Raw genomic sequence first — 20,591 nt, forward strand, 5'->3', positions numbered from 1 at the left:
GAAAGGAAAGGAAAGGAAAGGAAAAAGGAAAGGAAAGGAAAGGAAAAAGGAAAGGAAAGGAAAGGAAAAAGGAAAGGAAAGGAAAGGAAAAAGGAAAGAAAAAAGGAAAGGAAAGGAAAGGGAAGGAAAGGAAAGGAAAGGAAAGGAAAGAGAAAAGAAAAAGAAAAAATGTAGTGAGAAGAGAGGAGATAATAGCAAGGGAATGGTAGTTTGCTTGAATGTGTTCTATGAGTAGGGTCTATAGTATAAGTCTGTACATCACAGTTGCTGCTTCGGTGGTCTGACTGGTCACATGCTTCAAATCCTTAAAGAAGGTATAACCTAGAGATAAAGTGTATGTTAAAGAGTTTTCCAGGGACATTCTCGTAGTGCAAGCTGGGTATGGTATCTCATGTGAGTGAGCGCTGAGATGCCATCTTAGTTTGTCCACCCTTTGTATCTAAGAATGCCTGTGGACAAAAAAGCTGAGAGGTTATTTTAAATATAGTAAGATTAAGGCATTAAAACATAGTGTTATGGGATGTTTCCTTTGGAGTCAGTGATTTCCCGTGGTATACTTTACCTGTGATCCAAGATCCCTAAGGGATTATTAGGGGCCTTTGTAGTAGAAGGCTGATTACTTACCTGTTCTTTCTATGCTGCTCTTTCTACTGTTGCTGGTTTTCTTATGGTATAATGTGTATTCAAGAGTTTGTGTTGTTCCTTTTTCATGTATTTTGGGCACTGTTCCCAAGTATACGTTGAGTATTACCGTGTTTGGAGTTTCTATCCTGTTATAGCCTGTTATTTGATTGTTGAGTATTAGTTGTATATAAGGTGTATGTTCTAGGTGCTTCAGAATAGCGCTATCATTCTGTGTTTATCTTTTGTCTTCTGGCTTACTTCTTTTAACATAATATGTTCTAGGTCCATCCATGTTGCTGCAAAGTCTGTGATTGTATCATTTCTGACTGCCATGTAATATTCCATTGTGTATAAATACCACAATCTTAATGATCCATTCATCTGTTGTTGGACATCTAGGTTGGTTCCAAGACTTGGCTATTATACTGAGTGCTGTGACAAAAAGTGGGGTGCACACGTATTTGGAATGAATGTCCTTCCAATTTGGGGGTATATACCTAGAGGAGCAATTGCTGGGTCAAATAGCAGCTCAATTCTGAGTTCTTTGAGCACTCTCCAGACTGTTCTCCGTTGGTGTTGGACTAGGGGGCATTCCCACCAGCAGTGGATGAGTGTGCCTTTCATACCGCATCCTCACCAACAGAGGTTGTTCCCATTGATGTGAGCCATCGTTACTGGTGTAAGGTGGTATCTCATTGTTGTCTTGATTTAGATCTCTCTGATGATGAGTGAGGGTGAGCATGTTTTCATGTTTTTGTTGGCCATCCTTCTGTCTTCCTCTGAGAAGTGTCTATTCATTTCTTCTCACCAATTTTTTATGGCTTTGTTTGGTTTGGGGGGGCTCAGCTTTCTGAGTGCTTTGTATGTTGTAGATATCAGTCCTTTATCTGATATGTCGAGTGAGAAGATTTTTTCCCATTCTATTAACTGTCTTCTTGTGTTAAGTAGGGTTTCTTTTGCCATGCAGAAGCTTTTTAGTTTGACGTAATCCCATTTGTTTATGTTTGACGCTAAAGCTCTTGCCATTGGTGGTCCGTCTTCAAAGACCTTTTTGATATATAGGTATTCGAGTGTTTTGCCTATTTTATTCTCAATAAACTTTATAGATTCGGGTCTGATTTCGAGGTCTTTGATCCATTCTGAGTTGACTTTTGTATAAGGAGTGAGGTATGGGTCAATTTTTACTTTTGTACATGTGGTTTTCCACCACTTGTTGAAGAGACTTTCTTTGTTCCATTTCAAGTTCTTGCCTCTTTTATCAAATATTAATTGGCTGTATATCTGGGGATTTATGTCTTAGAATTCTGTTCTGACCCACTGGTCTGAGGTCCTGTCTCTGTTCCAGTACCATGCTGTTTTGATCACTATGGCTTTATAGTATAGTCCCAAGTTAGGTAGGGAGATGCCACTCAGCTTCTTGTTTTTCAGTATGTGTTTGGCTATCCTGGGTTTTTGTGGTTCCAGATGAATTTTGTGATTGATTGTTCTTATTCTTTAAAGAATGATATCTGAATTTGGATAGGGATTGCATTAAATCTATATTTTAGTTTGGGTAGGATAGTCATTTTGACTATGTTAATTCTACCTATCCATGAGCATGGAATGTTCTTCCATTTCTTTAGATCCTCTTCAATTTCTTTCTGAAGTGTTTTGAAGTTTCCCTGGTATAGGTCTTTCACTTCCCTTGTAAGGCTGATTCCTAGGTACCTGATATTTTTTGGTACTATTTTAAATGGAATTGTATTTTTAATCTCGTTCTCCTTGACTTTGTTATTTTTGTATAGAAACGCTACTGTCTTTTGTGTATTGACTTTGTATCCAGCCACTTTGCTGTATTGGTTAATTGTTTCTAAGAGTTTTACTGTAGACTCTTTAGGGTTTTTGATGTATATCATCATATTGTCTGCAAATAGAGATAGTTTGGGTTCCTCTTTCCCAATTTGGATTCCTTTGATTCCCTTCTCTTGTCAGATTGCTAGGACTTCTAAGGTTATATTGAATAAGAGTGGAGAGAGTGGACAGCCTTGCCTAGTTCCTGACCTTAGTGGGAATGCTTCTAGCTTCTCGCCATTAAGTATAATGTTGGCTGTAGGCTTTTCATAGATAGCTGTAACTATCTTGAGGAAGGTTCCTTCTAATCCTATTTTGCTGAGTGTCTTTAATATGAAAGGGTGTTGGATTTTGTCAAGTTTTTGATTTTTAATATTTTTTCTTGGGGCCACACCCAGTGATGCTCAGAGTTTACTACTAATGGTGCTTCGGTTCTGTATATGGTTGTAGGCACCAAACCAATCAGACGTGTACAAACCAAATACTCTACTTGATGTTATATCTCTATGGCTTATGACTACTCTTAAAATGCCTAGTTCGACTGTTATGTGCTCACTTCTGCAGCACATATGCTAAGAATTGGAACAACACAGAGAATATTAGCATGGCCCCTGCACAAGGATGACACACAAAATGCCTAGTTGGACTGTCAATGGAGTAGTTCAAATCTATGATGTATTATGAACTCTTAAAAAGGGACAACTCCTTATACCCCTTTATTGTTTTGTGAAGTTCCATAATAGGAAGCTTGCCAGAAATATCAGGAGAGTATACTTAGGGCAAATTAGGGACCACTATGACTTTGAAATTTGGAAATGATCACTCTGGGCAAGAACTGGGTGCTAAAGAAAGTGATATGCATCATATGTAACAATATTGCAAGCCACAGTGTCTAGAAGAACAGAGAGAAAGAGAGAGATGAGAAAAATGTCTGCTATAGGGGCAGAGAGGGGGGAGGGCAGGAGGGAAACTGGGGGTATTGGTTGCGGAAAATAGTGAAGGATCAGGTCTTGGACATTGTATGTCTGAAACTCAATCATGGACAACTTTGTAACTACCTCATGGTGAGTCAATTAAAATTTTTATTAAAAATGTCTATCAAAATGGACTTGATTACAATTTAGCTCACCCTATTGTCTCATTCTGTTTTAAAACAGGATTAATCAATTAATGTCTTTAATATCTTGCACAAGACTAGATTTATGCAGAAACATACATAGCTCGATGAAAGAAGGAATAAATGTCTTAGATATTTCATAGAACAAATGTTTCATTAAATGTTATTGACAGAAAACTAAGGGCAATGAAGATAGCTTCTTATTTATCTTTTTATCTCTTGTCCACACACTTCAAAGAGCTGGTAATTTCTAAAAGCTCAATACATATGAAAATTGAAGAGATGGTATCTTGTCACTAGCACCAATATAATTTTTAATAGATTTTTCCAAGCATTTAGTTTGTCATCTGGTTTTAAATTTCATCTGGAAATGCCTTCTGTCCTTTAAGTGGTACTTAATTTTTCATTTCTGTAATTATTTGATTTCTAAATCTTAAAATCAACAAGTTGGACTTTCAGCTACTATCCTTTGCAAATTAAAAGATACTGTTTCTGGCAACAAGCAGATCCACAGTCAGGAAGTACTTCAGAAGCTTGTGAAAATGTTGGTTGAAAAGATTTATCAGGCAACTAAAACGTTATAAAATTGGTAAAAATGACACAAATCCAGGAATAAAGTGTTCGAGACCATCTTCAGTCAGCCCTTTAACCTTTTGAGGTGTGTTAACATTCCTCTAACTGTGAATTTAATGACTCTTGAGTTTCTCACACTCTAGACCCTTTTAACTACAGGTAATTTTTCTGGATAAAGCATTCAGCTAGAATAGCTCTATTTCAAAACTTTTAAATGTCTTTTATTACATTATCATCACCATGCTTGATTCACTTATGAAACACAAAGCACTCCCATTTAAAGAGATTTATTCTCATATCAGTTTTTCCCTGGATTTGCCAGAATACCGTCCTGTTCGTGTTCTGAAGGTTAATGCCCAAAGTCAAGCAGACAGAAGCCAAGTGCTGCAAGGTTTCCAAGATTAGGACTGATTCCCTTCACAGAAATAAATGATTCCTGCCATGTTCAGTGATTTTGTGCAGCGCTCCCCACGGCTGAGTGAGTGCATCAATACTGTAGTCCTTACCTGCTGTACATACTGATGACACTCGGTGTTAACTTGATTGACTGAGCAGTGCACTGGAGAGCACGCACCTGCAAGAGAAGTGCAGACACATATATTTTTATCCTGGTCTTGAAACATTTATTTTACATTCATTTTACTTGGGAGTCATGGTCTCAAATTCCTTGGGCTCTCAAGCCACACTGCTAAGACAGAATAAAACTTGAAATGCTGCTTTGTTTTCAGAATTATACCGAAAACGGTCTCAGGCTTCAACTCTGCCAAATCCTGATTTTAAGCTTTTGAGGGAAAATGGCAGGAAGGTGACTATTAAGAATTCTGACAAATTAGTAACTCTTTGCAATTGAAGTCTCTGAAGAGGTTTTATCTAATGATCGGCAATTGGAACATTTAATTCAATTAGAGGAAGACATTTTTACTATCTTTATATTTTATTGTCGTGTTTCATAGGCTTTGAGACAGCAGCAGAAACGAAGAAATGGAGTCTCAATGATGGTAAACAAGACTGTTCCTCGTGTTGTTTTGACACCATTAAAGGTGTCTGATGAGCAGTCGGATTCACCTTCAGGTAAAAAAAAAACCTAAAATAACTTATGCTTGACCAGTTTCTTCCCAGAGGAGACATCCTCACTGACAGAGATGTCAGAAATTTCCTCTGAAACAGAATACTATTTCCACGTGCTTTAGTGTAATTTTTTTTAATACTGTTGACTCGTTCAGTGAGTCAACAATAATAGGATGTTTTGTGCTTACGATAGCTGTTTACTCATTTTGAAAGGGCTTCATTGGCTAATGTCAATGGACCTAAGAAACTATAGAAATTCTAGGTGAAATTTTTGTTGTTCTTTTGGCCTTTGGATGTTACACTTTAATGATGGACCAAATGCTGATGTGTAATGTCATCAAAAGCAGTTTTGTGAGTGTGGATTTTTTTCCCCCATCCTCTTCAGTAAAATCAGGAATTCTCTATTAGTTTTTGTGTCTGGCAACATATTCTCGCCTCAGTGTTGTACTGACTTTTTCTTCTAACTTACCTTCTGTCATTTTATCAGCTATGAACCATTCTATTTATTGTAGATTGATGTTTGCATTTGTTTTTCTTATTTATAAATGTATGGTCTCTCCCTTTCTTCAAACCTTTCTTCTTTTTTCATCTTCCTGTTTCTGTCCTGCATCATCTCGAAATAGCATAGTATTGTTGAAGCTTATTTGTGAATTTTTAAACAATATTTGAGTGTTTCTTTTAAAAGCTATTAGATCAGTGAATGTGTTTTTTTACTTCACTATTAGGCCATCTGTTCATGCTTTTTGTTCTGTTTGATTGATTTATTGGGCTTATTCCTCTTCATAGGCAGTGGAAGAATCAGATTCTGGGCAAAGGTATTCTATTAACTCTTTGAAAAGGAGATTATATCTATGTTTTTTAAAACAATTTTTGATTTTTCTGTTCAAAGACAGCAAGAGGAAGATAATGACATAATAACTATTTCTTTTTTTAGGATCCGAATCTAAAAATGGTGAAGCAGACAGTTCAGATAAAGAAATGAAACATGGGCAAAAATCTCCCACTGGAAAACAAACAAGTCAGCACTTAAAACGATTAAAAAAGTCTGGTTTAGGTAAGTGTTCAATAAACTGTGGCACTTCACATTTATAAGTTATAAAAGTTTTATTTTGGGAATAAAATCATGGAAATTTCTCAGTCATCTTAATACAAAAAAAATGAAAAATATTTCCAAGTTATCTATATGAAAATGATGTTAATTAAGGAAACATAGTTACCACCAAGCATATTGCTAAATTTTTGAATGATATTGAATGAAATAGCAGCTAATGACAAGATTTAAATAATATATGTATATATAATTATCTGATAAGTCATGATTCTGCCTAATGTGCAATGATTTGTTCCTGCATCTTGATTTCACTATACTGGAATATATTGTACTTGAGGAAATGAAACTTTTATAAAGGGTTTCTTGAATGGGAGAGCACATTGTTATTAGGAACTGCTGCAGTAAACTGATTTGCCTTATTTTTCATCTGTACTGCATGAAATATCCAGTAGCATATGTCTGAACAATAGTCTAAAATTGTTAAGCAATGTGACTATTTGTCCCTGAGACTTGCAAGTATATATCAGGTTTGGTTCTGAAGATTCCCTTCTTTATAAATTTTTATCTGAAGCTCAACAGTAGTAGTAAGGGAAATTAGAATATGAAAATAAATGTATCTTAGGCTGAATGCTATAAGTCTTGACTATTGGATACCTAGACTGACTTCATTCCATTCTCATAGTTGTTTCATGTTAAATAAATACTGATTTGGATCCTTGTAATGTTTTTTAAAATAGAAAAAATTGCAGTAAAAGTATTGACCTGAGTTTTATTATGGATCCAACCTCTTTCTGGACAACATAGAGTAATATTATATTCTAAATTTATAAGTTTTAAAATTTAATATTTTAACCTATTAATATTTTAGCAAAAATATTGATTTCCTGCTATCTACCAAGACTTTTGTTAAATCTTGGCTAGCATACTTTTTAATGAAAATTATTTGAATACAGCTTTTCTGTCCCAATATAATAGCTCTTTGGAAAACCAGAATTTTATTTTTAACATCATAACATAACATAACATAACATAACATAACATAACATAACATAACATAACATAACATAACATAACATAACATCATTAACATCATAATGGACTTACTTTACATTATTCCCAAGGCTATATAAAGTCAATTTTATAGCCTAAATATAAGTAAATATAGTATGCTTTTGTATAATACACTTACATTATGCATATATATATTAATGTCAATATTTGTTTCCCTAGTCTGTGAGTCTTTTAATTATTTTAATAAGAATCACTTTGGAAATGAAGGCAAACATCAGAGTGATATTTAGCGAATGTACTAAAATATTTAATTACCCTTTTGTAATTGTATGCTCTGATACTCTAAGTGAAAGTCAGTGACCTTTGAACTTCAGAGTTCAAAGCATTTTGCTTTGAATTCACTACTGCCATGCTCAATCATGAGTGCAAGAAAATTCAAGGTTGGGGAACTCCCTATTTAATTACTTTGTTAGCTTCAGGACTGAAACTATGTTTTCAGGATCTCTGTGCTCAGTCCTCAGTTTTGGGACTTGTGTTTGTTGATATCTACCAGTCCTATATGCCTTGGAATATATTACATATTATATACTAAACCATCAGTATTTAAATTAATTTGTTAGAAAATATAAATGATGATAAATGAGGACACTATGCTCTTTAAAACCAGGTTTTATTTTATTATTTTGGTTGGGATTACACCCAATGCTCAAGGCTTACTCTTATTAATGCTCAGTGGATATGCATGCCAGGGATTGGACCACGGGTGGCCAGATAAACAACAAGCCTTTTAACTCCTATACTTCTCTGTTTTTGAAAACCTGTTTTCTTTTAGAGTACAAAAATAATAAAAAAATCATGAAGCCACTAAAATAAAGTAACCCAAATGTAAACTAATATTCACTGAATGTATTTAATCCTGTGGTCTGGGTATTTTTTAACATAATTTTTATTTTAATTGTAGTGGCTTACATATCGTTCACAGTAATATTCCAGGTACATTTTTACATTGAATCAGGGGAATTCCCACCACCGAATTGTCCTCCCACAACCACTCCTATTCTGCCTCCTATATCTTCCACTCTTCCCCCCAGGGGCTGCTAGAATGCGTGGTCCCCTCTGTGTCTAGTTAATTACTTAGTGGGCTTATAACTGTTTGGTCTTGGTGCCTCCATTATTGCCCCCTCTAGTTGGGAGGCGGGACTAGAAAGATCAAGTTATGTGGATTTTGTTGGTCTGGGTATTTTGATGGGAGTGATATCATTTAGTACATACTCACATAGACAAATGGCTTTCATTTTAAAACTAAAGAAATTGAACTCCAGAGGTTTGGAAAATCACCACTTAGATGATAGAAGTGAAAAAATAAAAAGAAGAAGTAAAGACATGGTTATTCCAAAGCCTCAGCCATTAATCTTAGCTAAGATCTCAATGTCAAGTGACCGATCCTACACCGTAGCCCTATACGCACCACTGAAGAGTATCCTAGTGTTCTGAAGTGATGAGTATGTGAAAGGTAGGAACTCTGGTTATTCATAAGAAGCAAGTTAATCTCAGATTCCCTGGCTGATCCTGTAAAGTCAAATCTATTGAGGAAGAAGTTCAAATTAAAAATGTGTCAATTTAGGTAAATTCTGTCAAAAATAACATGAAGTGATTACTGGGAAGGAACTGTGACTGATTGACTGTCCTGGGAACTAGCAGGGTTGAATGTTTCATTTTTGCAAATGAAGTCAGTTATACCGAGAACTGTAAAATGAACATTGAAAAAAAAATGTATCATGAAAGAACCTTAAATGTAACCATCTCCAGGCAGTAACCCAATTCTCTTTTTAGAAAGTAATCTCTTTCATGTTCGATGACCTTAGGAATCTGGGTAAAAGATTTTGTGTGCTGTGAAGCATTACAGCATTAGGATGGTATTTAGTACTCCAGGATTTATTTATGTATATTCTACTCTCCTTTGCCGTTAGGTCCTTAATTTCTTAGTTACATCGACCTCCTCTACATAATTGTAGTCTAGGAAGTTCACTGTCTTTTAGTCAGTACTGTATAAGTTTGAAATGAACTATTTTAAGTAACTGAATGTGCTAGCATGTGTCCCTGGATGAAAAAGGCAGCTTAGAGAGTTCAGTGAGTGGCTGAACAACTACTTATTTATCCTGGACTCAGAATGTACTGTTGGGAAAATGATTCTTTGTCATCCAATGCCACCCAACTGTCCCTAGACATCTAGGCAAGGTGAACAGGTTCTTTTTCCTGTTTCCCCCAAGAGTCAGACATCTAATTCACACAGTTTCAGAAATGTAATTTTAACCTTTCTTAGGGCAAGGTAACTATATATGTTCTGACCTGTTGAAACTATTCTGAATGAATACAAGTGCTTCAAGACTGCCCTAACTTAAATGGGTAATTCTGAAACTAAATCCTGTTAAAACCAGACTTTAGGGTGTAAGTCTAAATTTTCATCCCCAGTATGAGATTTCACTAACAGGATAGAAAATACTTTTCATGGCCCCTAAACACTCTCTTTTGCTCCTTGGCAATTATTTAATTTGTCAAATTGCAGGATATCCGCTCGGTTCAAGGTTTAAGTTACATCTGAGTCTTTGAATCTCAAATGTGTAGCCTAGGGCCTAGTTTCCTAAAATGTCGATTATGACCCCATCTGGGGTTGCATAACTGAGTGTGGGGGACATAACAAATTTAGTAAACGTGAAATATTTCTGAATGTGCATAGACCAGAAATTAATTCAAAATAACCATGTAATGAATCTGTAATGTTTTTGGCAGCATGTTAACACAGAAAATGAATGAAGTAAAAAAGAAAAAGAAAGTCTTATCTAAAAAGAAAATCTTAGTTGATGTTAGGGAAACAATGTGTTGGTCCTGATTTCATTTCTAAGAAATAAAAAAAAAACACTATTCTGATACACATAAAAACAGATGCTATGATATATTATTCAGGGCTTCTTTTATTATCATATCTTGAAAGTTAGTATCCTAGTAAATATTAGCCCACTAAACACTAGACAGTAGCAACCACATCTGGTGAGATGAAATATAGATGCCTGCTGGAAACGGAGTTTGACGTGCCTGGTTGTCTGCTAATTAGGTTGTGTTGATAGCCTCTCTTCATGTTTTAACAAAGGTTGAAACTCATTATAACCTCCCCTATGGAGTTTTCTGAGACAGGCAGGGGTATATTATTATCTTACTGTCTTCAGAGCATTGGGAGCATGGATTGTGAATGTTTTAACAAATTGTCTAATGATATTCTCTTACCACTTGTTTTGTTTTAATTTCTCACGTTTCTCTCTAAGTAAAATGTAAGTTCTTTGAGTTAAGAGTCATTGAGCTAAGCCAGTTTGTAATTAGACTTTCTACCCAGTTATAAGACCGAAGTTTAAAAAGTGCCAACTAAACTAATCTCAGCTTCTAGAAAGGATGTCTCTGAGGAGTTTTTAATTTTCTCACATAACACATCTTCTGGGATTTGTTCCAATAGATTTTATTTGGTTTAATCTTTTGTGGTGAATTGCAAATTTGATGCTGTTATAAAATGATACATACGTTTAAAATGAATGCTAAAAAGAAAAATTAAAATTTGAATATTAACACTAAATCTCATCAAGATAATTTTACCCATGTGTTTATGAACATTGACATTTCTCAATATGTATCTATAGTCAGAGCATGTTTGAAAAATCATAATATTCCAATTTAATTAACATTACTAATTTAATTTCAGTTTTAGTATAGTAAAAATGAATAAAACATACAAGCAAAGCCATGAACATTCCACTGGATACACTCATATCCAGAAGTTCTCTCCAAAGATGTTAATATTATGATATATTATATTATATATTATATAATATTATGATACTATATCATAATATTAATGTCTTTGGATGGAACATCTGGTAACAAATAGCATAAAGAGTAAAGAGATATATTACAGTCCCTCCCACTTTTATATTTTTGCAAACATATACAGTTTAACTGATATACAGTTGTAAACATCTGATTGCATTTTGTAGCCATAATCTCCATAGTTTCTCCAAACTTTCTTTATATATTTAAAGGATTTTGTGCTCACCAATAGACTTTTTAAAACGGAATTTCACATTTAACTTAAACTTTACTCTTTTCTTTAAAAGTCCACTATTCTTTGATTTTTTTCAGAAATGTCCCTCTAATTTGTTGAGATAAAAAAAAAAAAAGCTGCTTTGGGGCCAGAAGAGTAGCATAGCAGGTAGGGCATTTGCATTGTATGTGACCAACATGAGTTTGATCCCAGCATCCCATATGGTCCCCCAATTTGCCAGGAATAATTCCTAAGGTAAGAGCTATGAGTAACCCCTGAGCATCACTGGATATGCCCAAAACCAAAATAAAAAAGAAAGAAAAATTAAAAGAAAAAGAAAAACGTTACTTTTTGTATCTTTTCTTTTTTTTTTCTTTTCTTTTTTTTTTCTGATAATGATCAGGGAGCCACCAAAGCTGCCACTAAAGGTACAGTGCTTGGGAGCCCATGAGTAATGCCAGAAAGCCAACTATACATATACATAAACATATGGCCATATACAAGGCAGCCCTTTGGGCCAGAGAGATAGCATGGAGGTAGGAAATTTGCCTTGCATGCAGAAGGATGGTGGTTCGAATTCCAGCATCCCATATGGTCCCCCCGAGCCTGCCAGGAGCTATTTCTTAGAGCCAGAAGTAACCCCTGAGCACTGCCGGGTGTGATCCAAAAAGCAAGGCAAGCCATTTAACCTTTATATTATGTCTTTAGCACCCAAACTTACTTTCTTCAGACTACAAAAATAGTAGAAATTTTAGATAGTCACTTTAATGAAGGATTGTAAAAGAAAATTAATATTTAATTTATATTTAATGCTGTAGTCTAGGGATTTTGATGCAAATGATTGCATTTATTTCACACATATGCACACACATGAAATAGTATGACTTTATTCTTATGGTTAAAGATATTGAGGTATAGAGAGTTAGGCAAATCATTTATGTTGATACACTTAAGATAAAAATGAAGATAACTTTGCACTTCTAGGATGTCTCCTTTGTTTTTGTGGGTATATGTCTATGTTTCTGTGTTTATGAAGTTATGCATAAATTGTATATGTTCCCATCTGGGGGAAAATGAGTCTTTAAGTCTAAACTTAAACGACCCATGGTTTAACAAGAGTTCTTGAATCTGAAGTTCTTCAAATTGCCTTTGGTCAAAATCATAGACAGTTATGCCGACCCTGATTGGATACATTCCCCCAGACTTACTTTTATCATGAGGTTAATACACAGCTATCATCTATAACATCATCTCTCATTGGCAGTCTAGCAATTGCTATTTCTCTCTTCTCTTCTCAACTCATTTACTTTATATATGCTTTCTAGTGCCAGGGGATTAGACTATGATGACTGCATCTCTTTCTCTCTTTAGATCCTGTAGGGAAATGAAGTGTTAATTTTAATGAGATAAGACAATCAGATATAATTGGGTCATTCTTAAGCCAATTAAGATTAAGTGTGTATGGATAATTAAAATGAAGTCAAATATTCTCTGTAACGACAAATTTTGCAGTGAGTTTCTTTGATCTTTTCCAAAATTATAAAACATTTTCACCTAAGTGGACATTGTTAATACAGAACTTCTTTTGGTTTTTTTCATAAAGGATTATTCATCTCTTTATTCTTTTTCTAGGTCTATTTCAAGATTGTGAATCTTACTAAATGGTAATCAATAGCATAAGTCCTACTCTTACATTGCTCTGGCATTTAAAAAGTTTTATATTTTTCTCATTTCTTCAACATTTCCATCAGAGTAACTTGGTCATAATCTCCTCATGTTGGGAATATTTAAATATACATAAAATTTAAGAATTTTTTTTTATTTTGTGGCATTTCTATCTTTAGTTTTTGCCTTAACATATTTGAAAAAATAAGTTGCTTCCTTATTCAGTTCTTTTCATAGTTTTATTTTTATCTCACTTCAAATTTGAGGGAATTCATATACTAATCAAGTAGACTTTTTTTTTAAATTTTTATTGTGGTCGAAGTGAATTACAATTCTTTCACAGTAATATTTGATGTACATAGTGATAATGAGTGAGGGGCATTCCCACCACCAGTGTTGTCCTCCCTCCACGTTTGTTCCCAGCATGCATCCCACATTTCCTTCCTTTACCCCTGTAATGCTAGTGCAACTGTTCCCACCCCCCCGACCCCCCCATGTAGCTTATTATAGATTAGGTATCTATTCTGTTGTCGTTGACTTTGGATTTGGTATTCATGTCTGCTCAGTTTTTATTTCCACCAAATGAACATTTCACTGCAAGTAGACTTCTTTTTAACCCTTCATCTTGACTCAAAAAATGTTAGGAACTGTCATATTTTTTAAAATTAATTTTAGCAGCATGATTTTACAATACTATCAATGGCAGAGTTTCATGCATACCACATTCCAACACCAGGCCTACCATCATGATGCCTACTTCTCTTACCATTGTCTCAGGGTTTCCCCCACTCCCTATTCCCTATACTTCATACTCCATTACTCACCATTCCCAGCCCACTATCTACTTCTCATTGCCTAGATAAGGTTCATGTAGACAAGATTGTAGATATTGTTGCTTTGGATCACTTTTTGGTTCCTTATTATATAGGTTTCTGTATTCCTTAAATGAGAAAGAGAGCATTCTGATCTGTATCTTTCTGGCTGACACCTCACTCAGCAGATAATCCCCAGTTTCAACCAGGTAGTAGAAAATTCTGATTTCTTTGTCTATTTGTTCCTGAACATTTTGGTTGTTTTAAATAATGCTGCGAGGAACATAGGGATGCAATTGTCATTTCTGAGTAGTTTTTGGGACCTTGTGCTAAGATGCCAAGAAGTGGCATTGCTATGTCTTATGGCATCTCAATTCTTTATTTTTTTATTTTGGGGCCACACCTGGTGACACTCAGGGGTTATTCCTGGCTATGCACTCAGAAATTGCTCCTGGCTTGGGGGACCATATGGGATGCCAGGGATCAAACTGAGGTCCATCCTGAGTTAGCTATGTGCAAGGCAAATGCCCTACTACTGAGCTACCTATCAGGCCCTCAATTATTAGTTTTTTGAGAACTATTTGTGTTGAATTAGTTGGCTTTACCACCAGCAGAGAATTAGGTCTTCTTATTCCCCAGATGCACACCAACACTATTTGTGTGCATTTTTGTGATGTTTTTATTTAAATTTCTCTTATAAGTGATGTAAACATTTTTTATGAATCTCTAGCCATCTGTCTTATTTGAAGACATTTCTATTCATCCCTTCCCCATTTTTTGGGTAGGATTATTCATTGTTAATATTTATCAGTACTTTATATATATATGTATATATAGGAAATCAACTCTTTGTCAGGCTTGTTGTAACAAATATTTTCACCAGTATGTATTTTATTTTCAAATACTTGTCATCACTTCTTTTGCAGTACAGAAATTTCTCAATGTGACATAGTCCCACTTTTTAATCTTCACTTCTGTTTATTTAGTAAATGGCATTAAATCATTGAAGTTACCCCTGGATTCAGCATCACATAGGTTTCTTCCCATGTTTTCTCTTGTATAATTTATGGATTTAGTCTGATATTTAGGTATTGAATACATTTTGTATTTACTTTTATTCATTATGGGGATAGGAGTCTGAGGTTTTGCTTTTGTTTTTATATGTGGTTTAACAGTATTCTCAATACTATTTGTAGAAAATGGTTTCTTTAATCTATTTTATGCTCATAGCTCTTTTTGTCAAAGATTAGCTGACCTGAGGATTTATTATCTGTGCTCTTATTTATTTTCCATTGGTCTGAGGGTGTGACTTTATTCCAATACCACACTTTTTAAATTACTATACCTTTACAATATTACTTAAGGTTGGGAAAAAGTAAATCTCCCATATTTTCTCTAGAATTGCTCTGACTATTCAAGGTTACTTATTACTCCATATAAGTCTCAACAGTATTTGGTCTGTCTTATGTGTATGTTTGTGGTGATGTGGTCTGTCTGTGATTAGGGATCATACTAATAGTGGGGTTTGGGGAGTGATTTAAGTCAGCTACTTGCAAGGTAAATGCCTTACCCAATATACTATTTCTCTGGCTCCAGGTCTGTGTCATTAAAAAAATATATCAATTGTGGGACCAGTGAGATAATTCAGTGGATAGGTTAATTATCTTGCATGTGTCCACCCAGGGTTCAATTCGCAGAATCCCAAATGGCCACTCTATCACTGCCAGTAGTGATGTCAGAGCATAGAGCATAGAGTAACCTATGTGCATCATGGGTGTGACCCAAACGTCAAAACATATTATTTTTGTTTGGGGGCCACACTGGCAGTGCTTAGGGGGTTACTCCTGGCTTTAAGCTCAAAAATTACTCCTGCCATGCTCAAAGAACCAGATGGGATGCCAGAGATCAAACCTGAGACATTCACATGCAAATCAAACACCCTTATCACTCCGGCCCTCCAAAAATAAATTTTTAATGTCATGGGAGTTTTTATGGGGCAGTATATCTGTATAGTGTTATTGTTGTATTTTGCTAAGATTGTCATTTTTACAAGGTTTATACTTCAAAAATGAGCAGGGGTTTAATTCCCATTCTCTGTCTTATTTCTTTAAGCAGTAATACATAGTTTGTATTTTATGTCATTCACCTGTTTTATTAAGTTTATTCCCAGGTATTTATTTTTTGTGATACAATTGTGCATAGGATTTATTTTAAAATTTCTTCTATTGTTTGCATACAGGAATACCATGGATTTATATGTGTTTATTTTGTAGCCTGATACTTAACTATATAAATTTGTTGTTTTCAGTTTTTTGTAGTCTTCAGGTTTTTATGTCATCTTGGCTTGGGGGGCCATATGGATTTCGGGGATTGAGCCGAGGTCCATCCTGGCTCCATCCTGTGTAAGGCAAATGCCCTACCACTGCACTATCATTCTGGCCCCTCTTAATTTAATTTTAAGTTATAATTTTTTTTAAATTTCTTCCCATAACTACCTCTAGAGTTCAAAAAAAGAACTAGTTTATATTTTTCTTGTCCCACACAATCATCTATTCTCATCTTTCATGCAATTTTATTGTCACTCTTATCAGTTATTTTATTTATCCTAGTTAATGTTTATTTGGAGTTACTTAAGTGTTAGTCTCTTACTGATTGCTTCTGTAAACCATTTATTTTTTCCTTAATTTTTTAATATTTTGAGAATATTCATTAATAGTCATTTTAACAAGATTATATAAAATAATATTTTCATTTGGTTCCTTAAAATGTTCTGAAATTATTGCTTTCATTGAAAAATTTTATATGCTTTTAGTAGTGAATTCTAGGTTGATACCTAATTTCTTTCAGTATTTTGAACATACTCTGTCATCTGTTACTTTCTGTATCTTAGGTTTTTGTATCTTATTGTTTAAAGACAGTAAATTCTTGCTCAATATTATTTCAAGGGTGCTTTATATTTCCTTTTAGTATTTCAGATAGATGATTGGTTATTTTTCTTGAGATTTGGTGTATTGCTTTACCTGAGGACTCATCATTCTTTCAGTTCAAAGACATCATTCAGCCATTAAATCTTCAAATATTGACTTTTCCATCTACTGTGTTTTTTCATTTTGAATTCTATAGACATGTAATTCCATGTGCTATTATATTTTTTATATTTCTTCTCTACACAGTTTACTTATTTATCTGTACTATGGATATTTCATCAGGTTGATATTGTATTCAAAATCCTTTTCTAGCCCATGTCCACTAATTTTTTTATTTAAACCTGAATATTTTTATTTTGAAGCCATATTTGTTGGCCTCCAGAGGCCACTCTGATTCTGCTTAGGGTACCTGGGATGTGGTGCCTGGTATCAGATGGATTGGCTGCATTACACCTTAGGTCCCTAAAATACAAATTTTTATTTTTAGATGGTCTTTTTTTTTGTTTTGTTTTGGTTTGGTTTGGTTTGGTTTTTGGACAATCCCTGTGATGCTCAGTGGTTATCCACTCAGAAATTGCTCCTAGCTTGAGAAACCATATGGGACACCGGGAGATCAAACCAAGATCCATCCTAGGTCAGCCGCTTGCAAGGCAAAGGCCTTACCTCTTTGCCACTGCTCCGGACCCTAAATGGTCTATATGACTATTTAAAATTCTGATTTAAAAACTATTTTTCTGGTATAATAGATATTTTATAGATTAGATATTTCATTTGATTATATTTTCAAGAGTGTTACATTGTAATTATTAATTATAAAGTGTCTTATGGTGGGTGGATAGAGAAATGGATGGTGGGCCTTTCTCACCCCAGCCCAGCGCTTGCAGCCCATATGGCCTGGCAGGTCGGAAGGTATCAGGATGACAGTGAAAAAATGATCCACAGGCAGTCAGATGAAGTTTGAGGAGACAACAGGTTTATTACAAGGTGCTAACTGTCATGTGCATATTCCTCACATGGCTTCTAAGCTAAACAGCCTCTTTCTTACTCCTCTGCATCCTTGCTCTCTCTCTCTCTCTCTCTCTCTACCTTCTGCACCTTCCTTGCTGTGTCCCTCACCCCTCCTCTTAGGCCACTCATAGTTACCAACCATAGACCCTTCCTAGCTGTGGGAGGGTCTCCCTTTCCAGGTGAGATAGGCAGGAATTTGGGGGAGGGATAAAACAAGGGTTGACTTTTTTTCTGGTCAAGACAAGAGTAAATTCTGTAGGCTTGTATGCCAGGTGATTTCTGTCATAATTTTCAACTCTGTATTGTAGTCCAAAGGCATACCCTAACCAATATATAAACAATTGAGTGCCTGCATTCCAGTAAAACTTTATTTACCAAAATAGTTTTTGAATTGGATATAAATCATGGGCCATAATTTGCTGACCTTTGATTTAAAATATACTTTATTGAATCACATTCAAGTGGTTCTCCTTAAGTCAAGTTACAGAGTGGTAATTCTTCTGTTTGATGTATCAGCTAACTCTGCCTTATAGTGTATTATTTTCTCATGTGTCATAATTTTGAGTTGTAAGCTCTACATAAACCTTCTGTTGGAGGTCACAGTGCCTTGAATTGTGGAATTATTTTTCAAAGTGTACTGGCATTTCAGACCTTGCAGCTAACATTTTTATAAAGGATGGTTTTTAAATTATTGCCCTTAAGATACCCCAAATAGGAATCTTCTGAAATAATCCAGCACTTAGTGCTCTGACACGCTGGAAGCTTACAGCAACCAGCTATCTACCCTATCTTTATCTCTATTAAAATAAGCTGACCCAGGCTAGAGATAGAGCAATAATACAACAGGTAGGGTATTTCCCTTGCACATGGCCAACTTGGGTTCTATCTTTGACTTCCCATATGGTCTCTGAACCCTAGTATGGGTGATCATATAGCAACAAAATACTCCTAAATCTAAAAAGATTTAAAAAATAAAGCTGACACTATTTCTATGAATATTATCACCTAATCCTTAAAAAATACACAAAAACAATATTGTTACCACTTATGTTTTCATGTTTCAGAACATTTTATTAACTGAAGATTAAACTTATTTACTTATATTGGTATTGTTTTGATTAAAGATATAACCGAGTTGCCGGAGAGGTAGTACAGTAGATCAAGCACGTGCTTTGCATGCAACTGACTGGATTCAATCCCAGCATCTCTCATGTTCCCTCAAGCCTGCCTATAGTGATCTCTGAGTGCAGAGATAGGAGTATACATATATAAAGTCACTATATACATATATACACAGTAGAGAATATGTATATATAATGTTGAGTGAAATATGCTTTATAAGAGTTAAAGGCAAGTAAATCACAACAGACCACTAGTTTTAAAACTTCTTTCTATATTCTCTGACAAAAATAGTTGGAACAATCTCTGGACAAGAACAGAATTCAAAGAAAGTAAAATGATACTCATGATATCCTGTCAGGAACAGTATTGAAAATCATGGTGACTAAAAAGAAAAAATGGAAGAAGAGAGAGGGAGGACAGGAAGGAGAGAGAAGAAAAGTGTTTGTCAGGCTAGGGGTGGGAGTAGTGGTGAGGGGTGGGAGGGTAACTTGGAAAATTAGTGCAAAGAAATAAACACTGGTGAAGGAATGGATGTTAGAACATTATGTGAAGAAAATTCAACTAGCAACACTTTTTATTTTTTATTTCAGGGTAAATAAGAAACTACTTTAAAAGGAAAAAGCTTCTGATACATGTTTTATAGAATTGGAATTAAACATCACTGGATATATGTCTATTTATACATATATTTATATATCTATTTATACATATACAAATATATATTTATAATATCTCCATTTATACATATACAAACATACAAAAACATATGTTTTCCCAATCTATAGTAAATTTTTCCTTGTTGCTTATTTATCACAGGACACTTGAAATGGACCAAAGCTGAGGACATTGACATAGAAACCCCAGGATCTATTCTTGTCAACACTAATTTAAGGGCATTAATAAATAAGCATACCTTTGCTTCTTTACCTCAGCATTTTCAACAATACCTCCTGCTTTTACTCCCAGAAGTGGATAGGCAGGTAAGTAGAAGCTTTAGACATTTAATATATTTGCCACTAGTTATTATGAAGTGATAGGACTATTATTGAAGATAACTGATTCATGGTAAACCATTTTATGACCATTAGTATATTGATATAATTTAGATACCTATTGCTAGCTTTGATATATTTATTTAATCTGACAAAACAAACCATTTTATAAAATCTTAGCAAGCCAATTCAAAATTTAAATTTCAGCACATTGCCATTGAGTGAAACAATAGCCCTACCCACGTTGGGAAGGAAAAACAAAGAAATCAAACATTCCATTATCAAATAAATCTTTGAAGTAGCTATTCCTTTGCCCAGAGGGAATATTGAAGTGCAACAATAAAAAGCCAGGGTTTCTAAGAAATTATGTAAATGTTTTTATTCTCAACTCTTTCTAAAAAGCATTGAAAATTTATGTTTGCAGTTGCCTTTTGAAAGTCTACCATAATGAATATGATTGCCTATAAATAATAACCTTTTATCTTTTTAGTATAAGTGGAAAAGCTTTAAGTGTATTTTGATATTTCTAAAATTTCTCTAAAATAAGGAAATACAAACATACAGCCTTAATAGCTATTATCAATCATCTTCTAGGACATTTTCCTTAGAAAAGAAAACATTTTATCACATATACTTTTATTAAATTTTCTGCAAATTATTAAGTGATAGCTAGAAAACATTTTCTTATGATTATAATGTTAGTA

At 34.5% G+C, this 20,591-nt stretch overlaps 1 protein-coding gene and 1 non-coding gene across 2 annotated transcripts in view; both read left to right on the top strand.

The window, feature by feature from the left end:
- The window catches only part of ASXL3 (ASXL transcriptional regulator 3), a 151,558-nt gene that overhangs the window by 71,807 nt on the left and 59,160 nt on the right, over positions 1-20,591 (top strand). Inside the window, exons 7-9 of the mRNA XM_049769721.1 lie at positions 5,098-5,215; positions 6,147-6,266; positions 19,712-19,875. Coding sequence (XP_049625678.1) covers positions 5,098-5,215; positions 6,147-6,266; positions 19,712-19,875 — 402 coding nt within the window. The remainder of the gene's footprint in view (positions 1-5,097; positions 5,216-6,146; positions 6,267-19,711; positions 19,876-20,591) is intronic.
- LOC126004836 (U6 spliceosomal RNA) lies at positions 3,003-3,110 on the top strand. Its single transcript, XR_007494081.1, has one exon. It is a non-coding gene; the product is annotated as a U6 spliceosomal RNA (small nuclear RNA).

The sequence above is a fragment of the Suncus etruscus genome, chromosome 3, assembly GCF_024139225.1.
Source record: "Suncus etruscus isolate mSunEtr1 chromosome 3, mSunEtr1.pri.cur, whole genome shotgun sequence".
NCBI classification, from domain to species: domain Eukaryota; kingdom Metazoa; phylum Chordata; class Mammalia; order Eulipotyphla; family Soricidae; genus Suncus; species Suncus etruscus.